Source organism: Rhamphochromis sp. 'chilingali' (assembly GCF_963969265.1).
Source record: "Rhamphochromis sp. 'chilingali' genome assembly, chromosome: 9".
NCBI lineage: Eukaryota > Metazoa > Chordata > Actinopteri > Cichliformes > Cichlidae > Rhamphochromis > Rhamphochromis sp. 'chilingali'.
Genome location: NC_137936.1, coordinates 10,999,022 through 11,016,301, shown reverse-complemented (window position 1 = coordinate 11,016,301; position 17,280 = coordinate 10,999,022). Strand labels below are relative to the sequence as shown.

The 17,280-nt window shown below is 39.5% G+C and overlaps 2 protein-coding genes across 3 annotated transcripts in view; both read right to left on the bottom strand.

The window, feature by feature from the left end:
- The window catches only part of eogt (EGF domain-specific O-linked N-acetylglucosamine (GlcNAc) transferase), a 70,376-nt gene extending 66,906 nt beyond the window's left edge, over positions 1-3,470 (bottom strand). Inside the window, exons 1-6 of the mRNA XM_080890760.1 lie at positions 3,380-3,470; positions 1,805-2,057; positions 1,023-1,123; positions 728-836; positions 399-493; positions 205-309 (exon numbers count right to left, since the gene is read on the bottom strand). Of these exons, the coding sequence (XP_080746886.1) occupies positions 205-309; positions 399-493; positions 728-836; positions 1,023-1,123; positions 1,805-2,008 (614 nt within the window). The 5' untranslated portion in view covers positions 2,009-2,057; positions 3,380-3,470. The remainder of the gene's footprint in view (positions 1-204; positions 310-398; positions 494-727; positions 837-1,022; positions 1,124-1,804; positions 2,058-3,379) is intronic.
- Positions 3,471-3,777: 307 nt separating this feature from the next.
- On the bottom strand, positions 3,778-16,027 carry tmf1 (TATA element modulatory factor 1). 2 transcript variants are annotated; one of them, XM_080891364.1, is made up of 17 exons: positions 15,400-16,027; positions 13,911-15,280; positions 13,115-13,218; positions 12,640-12,766; positions 12,358-12,463; positions 11,743-11,885; positions 9,079-9,245; positions 7,684-7,840; positions 7,468-7,560; positions 7,131-7,287; positions 6,821-7,013; positions 5,671-5,740; positions 5,490-5,582; positions 5,267-5,386; positions 4,971-5,129; positions 4,729-4,854; positions 3,778-4,588 (listed from the first exon to the last, which is right to left on the bottom strand). In XM_080891364.1, exons 1-17 carry the CDS (start codon positions 15,533-15,535, stop codon positions 4,448-4,450), a joined length of 3,462 nt encoding a protein of 1,153 aa, XP_080747490.1. In that variant the 5' UTR covers positions 15,536-16,027; the 3' UTR covers positions 3,778-4,447. The 2 variants fall into 2 exon arrangements, with proteins under 2 accessions (XP_080747490.1, XP_080747491.1); XM_080891365.1 differs by having other exon boundaries at positions 13,911-15,277.
- Between the last annotated feature and the right edge of the window lie 1,253 nt (positions 16,028-17,280).

The following is a 17,280-nucleotide window of genomic DNA, read 5'->3' as shown; positions in this document are numbered from 1 at the left end:
CCTATTTGTGGATGTGTTTCAGTATTTGACATTGTGTTTTATATTTGTAAATCAAGGAAATCAGTGGGACAAACATCCAGCTTTCTTTTGTTAACAGTGGCTCCGGAAGATTATTAACACAAGCTCAAGATTTCAACAGAAGCCATTCATTGTAGTTTGATTGCTAAGTGTAGGATTCATGTGAATGTATCTGTCCTGCCTCACCAAGACTGCAAGGGGCTTTTGTGGTCGCCCTCTCCAACAAGTGCTTCCTTGATGAGTTTGCAGTGTCCACCAATCTCTCCTGTCTGAATGAAGTCCTCTTTGTACCTGCAGCATAAACACAGTTGACTTTCAAAGCATACTCATTGATGTTTAAAAAAATAAAAATAAAAACTGTATTTTCAAATTGCACTGACCTCTCATGACTTCTGCGTGGCTTTCGTAAGTCCAGGTAAAGATTTGTAGCCTTGCAGAATCTAATGTGACTACAACACTTTAATGAGGAGTCCCCCTTGAAATGCAAATTCATAAATATTTAGTATTCAGGTGACCAGCAAAATGTGGACCTTAAAGGCCATGAGAGTGGCCTCTTTACTAGGTTCTCTCTATACCACTGCTTTTGAACTTGAAATTATTTTAGGCTCATTGTCTGTGGACTCCTGTTGAATACTGCGTCTATTTCTACCTGTTGTTTCTTCCTGTTGACTCAAAGGCGTGTGGGAACTAAGGAAATGAGCAGACTTACTGGCCGGGTAGCCTTGCAGAGTGTTTTGAGCTCAGAGAGGCGCTCTTTGACGTAGCCGAAATCAGCCTGCTTCCAGAAAAGTTCCTGGGCGGCATCCAGTGAACGGGCCCTGACAGATTCAGACAAATCAGCAAAAGCACAACCATTACACCATCGATGACGCACACTTTGCATGAAACCACTTATACTGTGGAAAATTACATACACTGCAACTCAGTAAATCCAAAATTTCTTAATTTAAAAATCACGACAATAATTTTGGTAATTTCACTGAATATGATGTGAGGGACAGTACCATCCAGAGTCAGCTTTGGTGCACATAGGATAGCTGAAGCGTTTCTCTGGATCACAGTTCTTCTCATAACCCCAACAAAAAGACAGATCCTGGAGTGCATCCTGTTGTCAAAATACAAATTAATATAAGCAGTGTTGTGTGTGTATGTAGGAGAGAGAGGGTGTGAGAGAGAAAGAAATAAAGAAAAGTTACATTAAATCTTATCTTTCTTTTAGAAAATCCATTAGAAACAGAATGTAATATGCAATGTGAAAGACACAGCAGTGGTGATGGATTATCTGCTAATCCATTTACCTAACTAACCTAACTAAGCTGATGCAAAGTCTGTCTAGAAGCAATGGCCCCAGGCACTTAGTTGTGTAGTTATTTTGAATTAACAGAATTAACTTTATTCACTTAAGTCTTACAAAAACCACGTGGAAAGTTTGCAGTTTCACCAAAATACGATTTTAACAAGCTTTTAATTCAGCTGCTTCTATTTAGAGGAGTCTCTCTCTTGTAAAGAAGCACAGACAAAGCAAAATAAACTGTTAAGTTTCTTCTTTCTGAGTTCAGGAAAACAATATCCATTAAACCAATGCACAGAAATCCTGTATTTCAAAATTACTACTGTGTGGATCACAAGGAAATAGCTCGCATGATGCCTATACTCACAGGCAAAATAATTAATTAACCATTTTCATGTGAGTCATAAGTTAACAAGGTTACCTGTTATATTTTTTACCGTATTCTGAAAGTAAAGTAAAGAACAAACATTAACTCCAACCAAGTTCATATCTTACTTTAAAAGGGCAGAGCGGGTCCAGGCGGCATCGCTTGGCGACCCTCTTGTTGTTGTTCAGGAAATAGGGTACGTGCTCTGGTGGCAGGGAGATCGTGCTGTAGTTGAGAGTTGGTGTTGGTGGTTTGTGGTGTGGGTTTTCAGGCGTCTCAGTGATTACCACAAAGGGTGAAAAAACTATGCTCAGTGCTACCAGGAGCAGCATAGTCAGAATTACACAGACATGCGAAATAGATGCTTCCCTTCACCGCACACTGTGAAAAGGCAAGAGGCAGAGAAACAGACTCAGACTTGCAATGGGTAAAACTTAACACTGGAGTATACAAGCATGTGGGTACAAGCAAGTGCATGGGAGTGTAGCTCGGGGCAGATCTAAGCTTCACAAAAGGAAACGTTTTTTGTTTTTTTGTTTTTGTTAGTGTTAGTGACCTTTCTCCGTTAGTAAGCACAACTGAGGCTGCAGGGCCAAATGAGAAATATTCACTGGTAATAATGTGACCTAATATGCAGGTAGCCAGTGCAGTACCTGGTATTTACACAACAGCCAAATTTGCATGATCAATGCTATTTTGTCAAAAGTATGCATGTTCTTGCACAGCCTGGAGCCTTCGTCCCAATACCATTGACTGATGATTGAATAGTACAGTGTGACCTTTCTTAAAGCAGATACCACATTGTGCTGTATAACAAATGGCTCCCACACAGTTTCACATTCAAATGAAGGGAAGGAAACGAGGAAACTGCCTTATGCTGCACATTTGGTAACAATAGGTGGTGAAGGTTAACGTTATCGGTCATTAATTGCATATTCTCCTGGTGGTAACGATGATACAGTTAGGTAAAGCTTAAATGTGTGTGACGTTAAGGCGGTGGTACTGATGTAACTGGAGACATGAAATTAAGAGCGCTACATCAAAGCACCGGCTAAGCATATATTGATCAAACTCAGTAATACCTGTGGAACACAAGTAAGCCTAAAACACGTCACCGACGAATTGTATCTATTTTTTACGATTATGGTTAGGTATATTTTAAATCTTTAAAAGGAGTAGTTTTAAAAAAGCCCTTGAGAAATCTGGCTTCATTTCCTCGAGTTTCTGACGTGCAGGAGCTCTCCGAGCGCATGAAAACTTCGTTTTTAGAGCGTTTAATTAATTCTTAAGTTTTAGCTAGCTTCCGGTCAATTAGCAAGTTAACTAAACTTTACCTCTACGTCGCGACCGTCAATAGTGACCTAACAGGCACGTGAGATGAGATTGAGGAGTTGTTGTGATTATAACGCATTACTTAAACGTTTCTTCGTCTGTGGATAAAAAAAAAAAGGAAAATACGAACTGAGGCTGACCGGTAACTGAAGTATACTATGCAGAGGCTAACATCTAGCCTTTAAGTTCTTGACAAAGACAAGGAGCCCCCTTAACGTTAATTTTAAGATAGACTAAAGAGGCAGTACAAGAAAAGGAGCAAGAAAAAATGTTTTTACATTTCCGATAAACAAAACCTTTAAAAGAAACGAGACCCTTATCAGTGGTTGCCTATAAAAGATTGCTATAAGTTTATATGAGAGACAGTTTACCTGAATGCAGTCTGCTTTCCCCAGATTGAAGCGATGCAGTGACCGGCGGTCGCCATAACACCGGAAACCTTACACCGGCATGTAATACGAACATTCGGCCATAGGGTGGCGCTGTCCACCGCAGTTTTCTGATAGTAAACGGCACTATAACGCTCTCCACACTCCACGTTATTACAAAATACATCATTCAGTTTAATAATAAAAACACAAATATTCAGTGCAAACTTGTTAATGTGCTTTGTCTCTTACAGAATATTATTCAAATGTAACTAAGGCCACTCAGTTTCAGAATATCATCTCACATTCTAGGTGTTACAATATGGCATTAGTCATTTGTATCAGTCATTTTTTTAAGTTTTAGTCTTGCCAAAAAGTGAAAGAGACACATAGAATTGTTCAGAACAGATTTATTGTTGTGTTGCACTGAGATGTAGTGTTTTATTTGAATGCAATGAAAATTCGATCTTCTGTGTGATTTAACAATAAAGAACCAACTTACTTTTTACTAACCTAATAAATGTATATTAATTTACATATGTATAAAGTTTGAAATCCAATCTTCAGGATTTCACTCAAAGACTACTCAGGCCTACACCACACTTTGTGATCTGTAAGGTGTTAAGAACAATACATAAATTTCTCTGTACAATACATTTTATATATATATCTTAAACCTTTCTGATTATAAAGAAATGTTGGATGAATTCATATAGTGAAAAAACCTTCACCAGCTCATACAATTTAAACTATACAATACTATGTTAAAGGTTCAATCACAAGAAATTTTGAAAGCAAACTCCCAAAGATTCCAGATGGACGAGTCAAGTCAACGTCGACAATTCTTCACATACTGATTCTGTATTCATTGTATGCTTTGCACAATTCCAATATTGACACTTAAATAAAGCATATGATAATCAATTAAAACAAAATAACAAATATGAATGAATTTCCTTCTTACACAGTGATTCAACTTAAAAGTTCTACCTCATTGTTTCTTGTGAATGCATTTATTGTTGATATTGTCAGCTGATTCGTGCCCCAAATTAACACGTAAAGGAAACTGGTTTATTTCTGGTTCTTCAGCAATTCATCGATTTGGGTTTTGTACATATTCTTTACATCTTCAAGGTCCAGTCTCAGCTCCTCTGCTTCTTCAGCCTTTTCTCCATACATCTGCAGAATGGTGTTATGCCTCTGCTCCAGATCCTGAAATGCACAGCCACAATAATCAGAAGACACTCTGCAAATAAGCCCTCTCAAGAGGAAATATGATTCAATTCAAGTTTTGACATCTGGCAGCATGGAAAATGTATAACATTAATTCCCTGCGCTGTACAGCCTTGTACCTTCAGCTGAACTTTCAACTTGGGGATCTCTGTCACCTTCTCCTCCATCTCATCGTTTTGATTTGTGAGTCGAACCAGCTCCTGTGCCATCACAGATCGTCTCCTCTCCAGATTAGCGATCTCAAGCTAAAAAGGGGAGAAAAAGAAAAGGACAAAAAGGTGAGGTGCAGTACAAATAACTGCGTGCATTTGCTGATAGCAGAAGCAACAGCCTAATCACTAAAATTTTAATTCGACATTACCTGCAGCTGTGCTATCTCTCCTTCTCTCAGTTTGAGTTGAGACTGGAGGTTTTCTATGATGCTGGAGCCTCCAGACAGTCTGGCCGCCTCATACAGGTTGGTCCCACTCATCGACATGGACATAGTCATAGTGCCCAGTGAATGGTCTAAAGAGTCATCCTGCAGATGGATTAAGAAGAAGGAGAAAAATAATGTACAAAAGGACATCACAGCATTTAAAAACTCATCTTCAGTTTACAGAGCTTAACCTTTTTTATCATATTCCTAACTACCTCTATGAGAAAAGTAGAATGCACCTGTGAAAGAACAGAAGTGTGCAGCCCATTGTCTGCCCCACTCATCGAGCTGGAGCGAGACAAGGAGGGTGTAGATGATGCTAGGGCCTCTCCAACAGATTGTGTCGTGGCCTTTCGCTCCTGATAGGACACAATTGAAATAATGAAGTCATGACTGAATGAAGAAAAGTCAAAACAGAAATGAAAAGGAAAAAAAAACAACACATAAGAGATTCTCTCAAACCTTTTCCTTGAGTGCTTCCTGTGCCAAATAGCATTTCTTCTTTTCTTGCTCTACCTTCATCTTCTCCATCTCTAACTGATTAGTCAGCAGTAACTGGTAGAAGGAGCAAAAAAAAAGATGCCCATGAGAAATCATTTTCATACAGGACAACATCATAAGTAGAAAATAGCTTTTTTGGTACCTTTTCTTTCTTTGTTTCCTCTAACGTTCGATTGTGTTCTCCTTGCAGGTTTTCCAATTCAACACGATCCCTACATTGATAAAATGAGCAAGAAGTCACCAAAAAAAATTAAACAGCAATAAAAACAGTGCAATACATCTGTGAAATGCTACAAATGAAAGCCTAACTGTGTGATATAAAGGATTACTTTTCTACTTTTCTACATGGTTCCTCAGGGAGAAAAAAAAAAGGTTTATATCTAATGTATTTATATTTCCAACAACTTGTTTTTTGTTAAAAGACCAAAAACAGTGACGAGCCAGCCAGGAGTCGAACCTAGAATCTTCTGATCCGTAGTCAGACGCGTTATCCATTGCGCCACTGGCCCCACCACACCCTCTGCTTTCCTCATCAAAGAAAACAGTCTGCCACTGAAACCACGTGCTGACACATGAGTGGGTGTTGAGGGGCCTCAGCTTCACAGTCACAAATGGCTTTGTTGAAAAACAAAAGCACTCCAGGAAGGATTAGCATTACAAGCGAGACTACTGTGACTCAGTTTTCCTGTCTCACTGAGAAAAACCCGAGCTACTCATTTCTTTTCACATACATATGAAAGAACAAAACCAAACTGCAATCTACAAACAAAGCCTAGCAGAGACTGTAAGATGTTTTTCACCATTAATCTTGACACAGAATATTTTTCTATTGGCACAACATAAAACCACAACCAAAGAGATTTCATTTCATTCAGAGCAACTAATGCAATAAATGCAGCATTTCATTGTGCTGCTCAAACTCTTTGTGTTGTTAACTGATGTTTCAAAGCAGGTTTTTGGAACCAATAAGAAAAACCACAGCGAAAAAAGACAAATGAAATTCAAAGTCAGGCTCTAAGTTCTACACAAAGCCTCTCTGACAACGTGGAGAACAATCCCATTTTTGACAGTCACACTAACACTTTTTTTTGTGCAAAGCAAAGAAAAGCCACCAACAACCAAACGGCAAAAATTGATAATTATCAAACAAACTAACCACACATATGTTTACTTTAACTCCACATATAAGCCACATACAGTAAACGCGGTATACATGATGATGGGGATGATCTACATGAGCACTTAACCCTGTAGACTCCAGTTTGTTTGGTTGGTTTTTTTAAATTTATTACCTGCTGCTCTCATCTTCCAATTTCTCCCTCTTGTTTTTCTCAGCATCCAGCTGTGCCAGAAGCCTGGCTTTCTCCTGCCGAAGCAAGGAATTCTGGGATTCCAGAGAGGCTAACTGGGACTTAATGGACAACAGTTCTTCTGTTGCTGATCGCTCTTTCTCCACAGCAATGGCTAGCTGCGCCTGGGCATCCGCTGTTTAGAGGGGGTGCAAAAACAAATCAAGCTTTTATTCCCCACTTTCTACGATACTGTAATTTGCTGTTTGTTTTACACAGACATGGTGTAAAAGCTTAAATCCCTAAGTCTCACCAAGCCTGTCAGAGATATTCTTCTCAAGTTTTTCCCACGAGGCCGTTTGACCACCCAGTGAGGCCTGTAGGTTTTCAATTTGTCGCAGTAAAGGTCGCGTGGCAGAGGTAACGCTCTGGCTGAGCTCCTGGTTCCTAGTTTCTGCATCCTGAAGTCTCTGACAGAAGACAAGAAATGATGGCATGCATTAAAAAAAGAATTCTGTTGCTATATTTAAAAAAAGATGAGCTCTTTACTGTCATTGTACATGTACCACGAAATTGTTGTAAAATTATTTTCTTCTATCAAAATGTATTTTTCGTCTATTGAGATAATTTAGTTGGAAATAGTATGCTACCTGTTGAAGTTCACTGATCTCCTCTCTCAAATAATCTTCTTTCCTGGCCTGCTGTTGCTCTGCTCTCTGCAGTGCCAGCCTCAGGTCAGCCACCTGTACACAGCATTAGACAACAATATAATGTTGAGTTAACTATTTTTTTTAAATTGCACCAGTATCTTATAGTTGATGTTTATCACATGTGTTTTATATATTTAGTGTGTGGCCCAGTGTTACCTGGTTTGCTAGGGCTTCCTGTTGTATCTTGGCCTCCTCCTGAGCCTTCTCCAGAGCCAGACTCAGCTGTTCTCTGGCCTGAGTCTCCCTGCTCAGAGCCACCTCTTCAGCCTCACTGGCTCTGCTGGCATTTACCTTGTGTAGTTCTGCTAGCTCCCTAACAGAGATATTGAAGAAGACCATCATCACTGTGACTTTCCATAAATATTACAATCAGCACATGTATCTATGTATATTTATTTAGAGTGGTCCCGGCTCTAAGGTAATATAATAATGAGATGCCTTCGGCTACGTTCACACTGCAGGTGAAAGCGCATCAAATCCGATTTCTTTGACCCTATGCGACCCATATCCGATCATGGTATGACAGTGTGAACGGCACAAATCCGATATTTTCAAATCAGAGCTGGGTCACTTTCGTATGTGGTACTGAATCCGATACATATCCGATGTTTTAGAAAGCGACTGCTGTGTGAATGGTCATGTCACATTAAATCTGTCTTTTGCGTCACTGACACAAGACAGACGCCAATTATCAGCTCCGGAGAAGACATTGCAAACGCTTCCTGGCCATCAAGCGTAGATGTTAGTGAAACTGTTGGGAAGACAACGTTGGAGAAACGTGAGCATGTTATTTGTACTGTATAATCTGCAGATTCTGACAGAAATCTGCAGCTATCCTTTGAAGCACCGCTCCTCTAAAACAGCAATAAGGATAATTATTAGGTTATCTACATTATTATGTAAATAAAATAACTTAAAACAAAAATTGGGAAACGTAAAGTCCGAAGTCTTTATATTAAGGGCCATCAGTCAAACAATACTATTTGGTCTGGGTATAAACAGAGCGCGTTGTGTGTGACGTCTTCTTTTGAGCATTCGGGCCGCTTTGACCGTTCACACTAGAGAGCGTTTGCTGTCACATTTTATTTGTATTGTGAACAAGCAGACAAAAAATCGGATTTGATCAAAAAATCGGAATTGAGCATTAACACCTGCAGTGTGAACGTAGCCTTAGTGTACATGGAACGAGCATGGCCATGAATTGTCACTTTAAATGAAAGGCATGTGGAAAAACAACCACATGGCTTGTTCTGTTTTAAAATACATATCAAAGTTCAACTCGTGGTTGTAAAACATTTAATCAGCCTGACTCACACAAATTAGTTTTTGGCTTTTGGCCAAAATTTGTGTCTTCACAGTGTAAATATGGCAATGAGGAAATAGTATCAAGGGAAACATAGGGAGAGAAAAAACTTTGCAAAAAGAAAACAACATGGATGAGTGCACTCTAATAGCTCTGGTTAACATATGAATGTCTTTACGAATACAGTGACCATTTAGGATCTGCAAAGAATTTGTCATGTTGCAAGCTTATGAGGTTAGTTTGCTTACTTATAAGAGTTGTCCAGAGCAGCCTCGAGGCTCCTGTTTTTCTCCTGCAGCTCCTCAGTGTCTGACTGCAGCCTGCTCAGTTCCTTCTCCTGGCGCTCCACCACACCATTCAGCTTCTTGATGTTCTCTCTGTGCTGTTTCTCCACCTCCTCCTTTCCATCTAGAACCTGCACATAACAGGAAACCATGATCATTTTATAGTTGAAGTAAATATCAATAATTGTCTACACTGGATGGGCAAATGAGATACAAATGTGTTTGAGAAAAAAAAACAACTGAGAAAATGTGACTTTATCATGTTACATTTACCAGTAATAAATGACTAGTAAATGCCATGATTTACAACATTGTTTTCTTTAGATCTCCTGCAAGAAAACAAAGTATAAGACTTTGGCTTGACATACCATACGTTACACGTGACCATGTTGAAGCCATAATCCACACTACCATAACAAACTGAGAAAACTAGTATGAGCAGCATTGTTTAACAGTGTAAGCAAATGTAACAGTGTTCTTAAGGTGTGCATTTACTCATCATTTTGGAAAGTGACATTTTTATTTTCCACAGTCTCAAGAGTATGATTCAAGGGGCTTTTTCATTTAAAACAGGGCAGAGGAGGCTGTTGAGAGCTTGAAAGCATTTTGGAATTACTTTCATTTTTAAAACAAGCCCCATCTAGTACCATTACTGAAAGGACATGCCAAAACATGCAATAAAAGTAAACCCCTCTTGTAATAAAACCAAATGAATTCCCATAAAATGAGAGCTGAAGAATAAAAACGCTCCCAATCAGCACAATTACGAGCAAGTTCAGCTTAATTATAAACTAATTAACAGGTACCTTTTGATTCTTCCAACATAAGATTTAACCACTAAACACTGAAAACAAAGAATTAATAATATTAATATTATGTTTTTAATTAAAAATTATGATAACATTTTCTTAAAAATTATTGTAAATTAAATTAAATTGCATATATAAACCCCCAAATCACAACAGTAACCTCAAGGCACTTTACATTGTAAGGTAAATACTAGAGATGGCACGATACCACTTTTTTATGTCCGATACCGATATCACAAATTTGGATATCTGCCGATACTGATATGAATCCGATATAGTGTTTTTTAATCAATAAAACGTTTTTTTAATATCTTGCAGCTTTTTGTATAAGTTCATACTCAAGTTACAAAAACAAACACTAAAGCTATTCTGATATACCTGTATGTAAAAAATACACTGCACCCAAAATATTTCATAGTTCAGCAAAACTGATCAATCTAATAACCTTAAACCTACTCCATCCTTCCTATTCTGGTATTTTAAAGAGTACTTAGCAGAAATATTAAGCAACCTAACTAATAGGGTTGCAAACTCCCAGCAAAAAAAAAAATAGGGAAACACCCTCCACCTCGTGATGCTTAATCGACGTAATCAACTTTAATTTGATGCAGTGTGAAGAAAAAAATGCACAGAAATAAAAACATTTTCTACAATAATTAAATAGATTCAACATCTTTCTTCAACAGAACTGCAGACTGCACAGATGGTATCTTCCCAAAGGAAAAAGTAGTATAGCTTACTAGGGTATATTAGACTTAATAGTTACTATATACAGTAATGGACTTCTATATATTCTACATCAGATTAAAACTTTGGGTGTAAGATTCGGATAATTATTTATTAAAAGCTCAACATTTTAAATGAGAATAAGAAAGAAAAGTATGTCTTTGTGCCCCCTTTTCCCTGTTAATGCCCTATCGGCCCCCCTGGCTAAACTTTGCTAGATCGGCTCCTGCACAGTTACCAGTCGTCAGCTACATAGAAAAAGATCCTGGTGTAGAAAGTAATAATAAATAAATTCTAACAACAGATTATCAAGCTGAAACGTGCTGCTGTTGTTCAGCTGCTGGTTTCCTCTTTCTGGCGCGAAGTGGGCCAAAAACAAAGAAGAGAGACGGACTCGCGACAGAAAAGCCGATCAGCTGATCATTGATCAGTTTCATGATTGAAGTAGCAGCAGGAGAGGAAGGAAGAGAGAAGAGGCAGTTGGTCCATATGTTGTTAAGCTTAACGCGGGAATGCTTTACAAACATTCAGAGATGAACTTACACATTTGCTTTACTTCTCTCTGGGATCACTTCCTCGGAGATGAAATGCCGGTTTGGCTACAAATACACACAGCAGCACTATCACGTGACGCACACTGCTCCGACGTGCTACCGTTATGAGCCAAGTTACGCTGTGTCGCAAGTTTTGTGAGGTGCTTTTTTGATATTTAATGGATCAGTTTACATTTTTTATTTCTCTCCGATATCTGATCCAATAATTTAGGTCAGTATCGGACCGATACCGATACGTAATATCGGATCGGTCCATCTCTAGTAAAATACCCTAAAATAATAGCGACTATCAGATGAACCCTATATGAACACGCACTTGGCGACAGTGAAAAGAAAAAACTCCCTCTTAACAGGAAGAACTGGAAGCCGTGATCGGTTAAAGGTGAGGGAAGGAAGAGAGAACAAAATAAGTTGATCCAGGAAAATGAAATTAAACACAAAAACTCAAACTAAACTGCCTTAAAACTAAAATGCTTTAAATAACAGTTGGGTATGAACTTTTATTCAAGTGTAGTATTGAACACATCCCAAATCCCTACCTGCTGGAGCTGTCTCAGCTCTTCCTCTTGATCCTTGATTTTCTTTTGTTGTTTGGTGATCTTTGTGTCACTCTCCTTCTCCTTCACACGCAGTTTCTTGATGATGTTGCTGTGCTGTAGTTGCTGTTTGGACAGCTTTTCACCTAAAAGTGAGAAAAATAAAAACCTACTCAGACACTTTAACAAAGCCGATATGTGATGCTAAGTGGGGCGATCGTGGCTCAAGAGTTGGGAGTTCGCCTTGTAATCGGAAGGTTGCCGGTCCGAGCCCCGGTTTGGACAGTCTCGGTCATTGTGTCCTTGGGCAAGACACTTCACCCGTTGCCTACTGGTGGTGGTCAGAGGGCCCAGTGGCGCCAGTGTCCGACAGCCTCGCCTCTGTCAGTGCGCCCCAGGGTGGCTGTGGCTAAAATGTGTGTGTGTGAATGGGTGGATGACTGGATATGTAAAGCGCTTTGGGGTCCTTAGGGACTAGTAAAGCGCTAAATAAATACAGGCCATTTACCATTTAATCAGTAATAACCTAACAAGTAAGAGCTACTGTCCTACCAAGTGTTGATTATGCCATCTGTTGGTTGCGGTGGAAAAAAAACATGTTCCATAAACAAGTCTTACCCTCTTCCAGCAGACCTCTGATCTGCTCCTCCTTCTCCTTGATGATCTCCATTGTATCACTGGCGTTTAGTCTTGTGGAAAGCTCCTCTCGCAAACCCTTTATCTCCTACAGCACCAAAAGAATAAAATAAAATCTTTGCCACAAAAATTTTGGACATGTAAAATTTTAATTGTCCATCTAGAAGTAATTGTGGTAGGAGAAATACATGAAAGGTCAGCACCTTTCATTTATTTTGTTAATCATAAGTTAACAAGTCACAGACTAAGAGCTCTTAGCATTACCTTCTTAGCTATGTCTCTCTCTTTGCAGGCCAGCTGAGCCTTCCTTTCTGCCTCTGCTATACGCTGGGTGAACTCTTCCTTCAGGGACTGAACAGTGGAGCTCTCCTCCTTCAGACCTATCACTTCACTGGAGGATGAAAGACCTCATTAGTTTAAAAGCTCATTTTGAAAGACAACCTCAAGACCAAGCCAGCGTTTAAAAATCCATACTAGTAGATTAGTATGACAATTCAGAGTCACTTAATTTTTAAGTAAAGGATTTGAAATTCTTAGCAGACTCTTACAGTACTGTCATGCCAATTTAGAAATCCATTTCATTAAATCAGATTGACTTATTCTCCCCTTGCTTGCTCAGTGTTTGCACAGTGGCATTATGCTGGTGACATTTCATCTCACCTACATATCCGGAAGACCAGCACTCCTGGCAAGACTGTTTACACTTCCTTTGTGAACCAGGTGTCTGCCTCATACTCACTCTTTCAGATTGTCACACTCCTCCTCCAGTGTGGCCTTGTCTTTGCTAACTGCCAGCAGCTGAGACTCTCTCTTCTCAAGACGCCCTGATAGCTCATCAATAACCTATAACGTGACCACAACATGCTCTGTATTTACAGAAGATTCTAAAAATGTCGCAAAAGAAATCATTTGGTTCTGTTTAACAAGAAGCGAAATTCTTAAAGTTTATCAATAAAGATTCCAATTTGTCAGGTAAATACATATTTATGGATAAAGAGAAACATTACTTAGATTATAAGCACTGTTACTCAATTCACTGAAAATAAATCCATGACTACTTTTAATACAACCAAGTAAACGATTTAGTCCTTTCTTAAGCAAATATTCAACAAAATTGCTGATTAAAAAGAAGCTTTAAAATAATCTTAAACAGAAAAAACAAAGTACCTAAAGTCACACTAAATGCGCTGAAGATCAAGCGCTGTACAGTTCACAAGCTGTCATGATGCTGTGACATGACAATCTAACAAAGCAATTTCTCCCTTTCTTGCATATGGAGGAGAAAAACTATGCTAAAAATGTTTTTTGTAAATTTATTATTTTTAAATGTGACTCATTTGCCACTTCATCAGTTATACATTACTTTTCAGTTACAGATAAAAACCTACCCTTCTTTGAGCAGTAACCATTTTGCAGGTTGTATTCAATGGATTTTAGAAGCAATATGGACTTTTTCCAACTAGATCTGGCAGTATGTGCATTGCATAAACAATCTTTTCAAATGACAGGACCAGATGCAGACAGCATTTGGTTACCTTCTGAAGCTCCAGTATCTGGACAGTTGAGGCACTTTTCATTTCTGCAGTGATTGGTGGAGTGATCTGTTCTTCAGCTGCAGCGGTGGCATCAGACAGTGTGAGATTAGCCTCCTGCTCTGTCAAGTCTTCGGGCTGCTCGCTATTCACAGGTGTCGCACTTCGTCCGCTTTCCTCCATCTCATCCAGCGACTGCTCCCGCATTGTTTCAGTGAATCCCTCCTCGTCATCTTCTTCCTTCTCATCTACCTTTGCTGCCTCTCCACCTTCCTGCTTCTGACATTCAGCTTGTTGCACTGTTAAAGGGGCAGGACCCGCAGTGACGGATGCTAGAGTCCGACTGCCAGGGATTTCGTCATCCGAGTTGACCTCACTGACGCTCCGGCTATCCAGTGACTGCACGCTAAAGGAATCAATACGCTCAAATGCATCTGAGGAGGAACCACAGCTCTCTGTGAGTTTTGGGTAGTCTTCTAGTCTAGGAAAATCTCCACATGTGGAGGCAGTGAGAAGCTGGAAGGAGCCCTGCATTAGGTGAAGGCCAGTCTTTCCTTCACCGGTTTCTTGTCTAGAGCTGGCTGAGCTCTCGCTCAGCACACTCTCATGGTCAAGCACTTCAATGTCACTGGTGGTTGAGGTTCCTGAGGAGAAAGCACTAACTGGAGGAGAGGGTGTATCATTCTGACGATCCTCTGTCTTTGAGTCTTTATGCTCTAGGAGTACTTCCTTAGTGGATACGGGAGGTGACGGATCAGAAGGGGCAGCACTCTTAGGTTGAGGGGAATCTGTGGTATCCTTCTCTGGTTGGTGTTCTATTGAAGTGTGTGACTGCTCTGCTTTTGAGTCAACAGAAACTACTGAGTCAGCATCTGTTTTCACACTGCTTGCTTTACTGTCAGAGTCACAAGGAAGATCACTGGAAGAGGAAACAGGAGAAACTGGCTGCAGGAGGACAGTGTCTGCTGGTGAGGGCTTGATCTCCACCACCTGGATCTCACCAGCTTTCTGACTCTCATGGATCTTATCAGCAGGTCCAGATTGAGGATCCTCAACCACGAATGACATTTGACTCTCCACATCTTTTTGGACAACAGCCTCTTTGATTTGCTTTTCTTTCTCTTGAGGCCGCCTTTGAGACTTAGTAGGGGGTACTGACACAACCTGAGTTTTGGTGACAGCCTGTGAATCTCCAGGTGACAAAAAGGCACTGAAAAAATTTTCGGATTCATCCACAACAGTACGAGTGACGGGAGTAGTGATGGCTTCCGATGAAGGGGGTGGTGTGATGGTCTTTTCCTCGGTGGGTGCTTCCCACTGTGTCAACCCCCAGCCTCCACTTAATGAAAGCTTTCCAGGTAATGTGACATCTGCTGAGAAAGATTATTTATGTCAAGTCTTTCGATAGCTTTAGCTTCTAATTTTACATTTGCATATCATTTACATACATCAACATTAGCTGTTAACACGCTATATTACATTAATTACTTACCGTGGTGGGGCATTACAGTTGTACCATCCCACTGGTCCTCCTCTTTGATGTCCAGAACTCGGTCGATTGACTTCTGAGCTGATGTTAAAGCTTGTTTAGCGAAGCTGGACAGGTGAGATGCGTTGAACCAACTCATTTTGCTTATAAGGCAAGACAGCAAACAAACTCCAAGTTCAGGATTTGTAACACGGATGTTAGAGCGAATTCAGCGTCAGCAGAAGAATACGTTTATTTTTTCCGTTTTTCCATTTTTTTATATAGATATATAATCAACGCCGACTGGTTGGGAATAATCTGCACTGTCAAAAAACGGACTGTCCACTCCAAGCTTTGATGACAGCAAGTTACCAAACAGCTAGTTAGCAATGCATACCTTTGGTGTATATGGACAGTACCAATGCACTATAGTTTCGGATCGAAAACTGACAAGCTGGCCCTCAAAATCGCTTTCACGCCAAAGGTCAGTCATGCAGGAATACAGTTATCCCCAGAACTCTGCAACCATCGCAAATTCAGACCATTCTCACGTTTAATCCCAAATTTCACGGCTACTTTCCTTGGTTGTCATCGTTTGTTTTGGTCGCTCACAACTTGTAGCAATGCTAGCATTAGCTTGCTCGCTGCTTCCTTTTCCACGTAGCACAGTGACGTCATTATCCGGTCTGAGCCGTAACCCAGCGAAGAAGCGCGTCCGTGCCCCTCCCCCTCCGTAAATATTAGCACAACAGACAGCTATCAGCCAGTAAACGGTATCATTGGTTATTAAACTGTCTCTTAAATCTATTTTTGTGTTTTATTTATTAACCGAGGATACGAGTAAAATAAGGAGTAAAAGAGAGTTTGACTTTGAAACCATTTGTCATTCGTTTCATCAGTGTTTATTAACCAAAAATGTTTGTTTGATTGATGCAAAGAACTTTCTTAGAAGGAAAACCGAAAATTCAGCTTTAGAGAAAGGACATTGCAATATGGTCTGAAAATAAGAACATGAACAAAATATATATATATTGGGGTTTTTTTGTTGTGATATAACCCTGGCATTCAAAGGCTGTATGTAAATATGTTAAGCTTCTGAAGTTTACCCTGGCTCTTGAGCAATCCTTTTGGGAACCAGATCCACATAGGACGTAGTGCCAACTCCTGCTAAGAATAATCTCATTATAACACATTTAATTGGAAATATCTATATTTAAAAATATGTGAATGTGCTTGAATATGTGAGGAAAAATATTTGGTTATTTAAAGGTGGATTTTGATGTAATTTGTTTGCTAAAACAGTATTTTCTGGTTTGTTGCCTCAGGGATACTATGCAGTTAAATCACCTTTCTTAGGGCAATACTGATAGTGCCTCTAAACTTTGGTATTTGAGACTGCTTGTTTTAGGTTTTAGGTGCTTAACTGCTCTAAAACACCTGATTCTGATCCATTTATCAAGCACCTGCCATGTTTAATACCCAGCTGATCATCTGAACTGTTGGAGCAGAGATTGGGGTCATGGTTTTGAGTTTGGTTAAGTGGTGCAAACCATACATTAATATTAACTAACTTCTAGGAAATGAGCAACAACAGTGTGTATCTATATAACACATTTTCTAGTTGTTTCCACCTCATCCAAAAAAAGAAAATTACAAAGATGTTTAATATCAAGTGTAAATTGGCTTTGCACCACAAATACAGGTGATCTAATTAGAGATGGAACCATATAACAAAACATTAACAGCTTTTGTGTTAACATTTATATATAAACAACATAAAAATGATTAGATTAAAAAAAATGAATAGAACACCTGCTGACCTGTTCCTCTGGTAGATTTTGGATGTGAGGGGGACCTCAGTAAGTAACTGCTGTTGATGGCTTTTTGAGTTGGGTGGAGATGTTG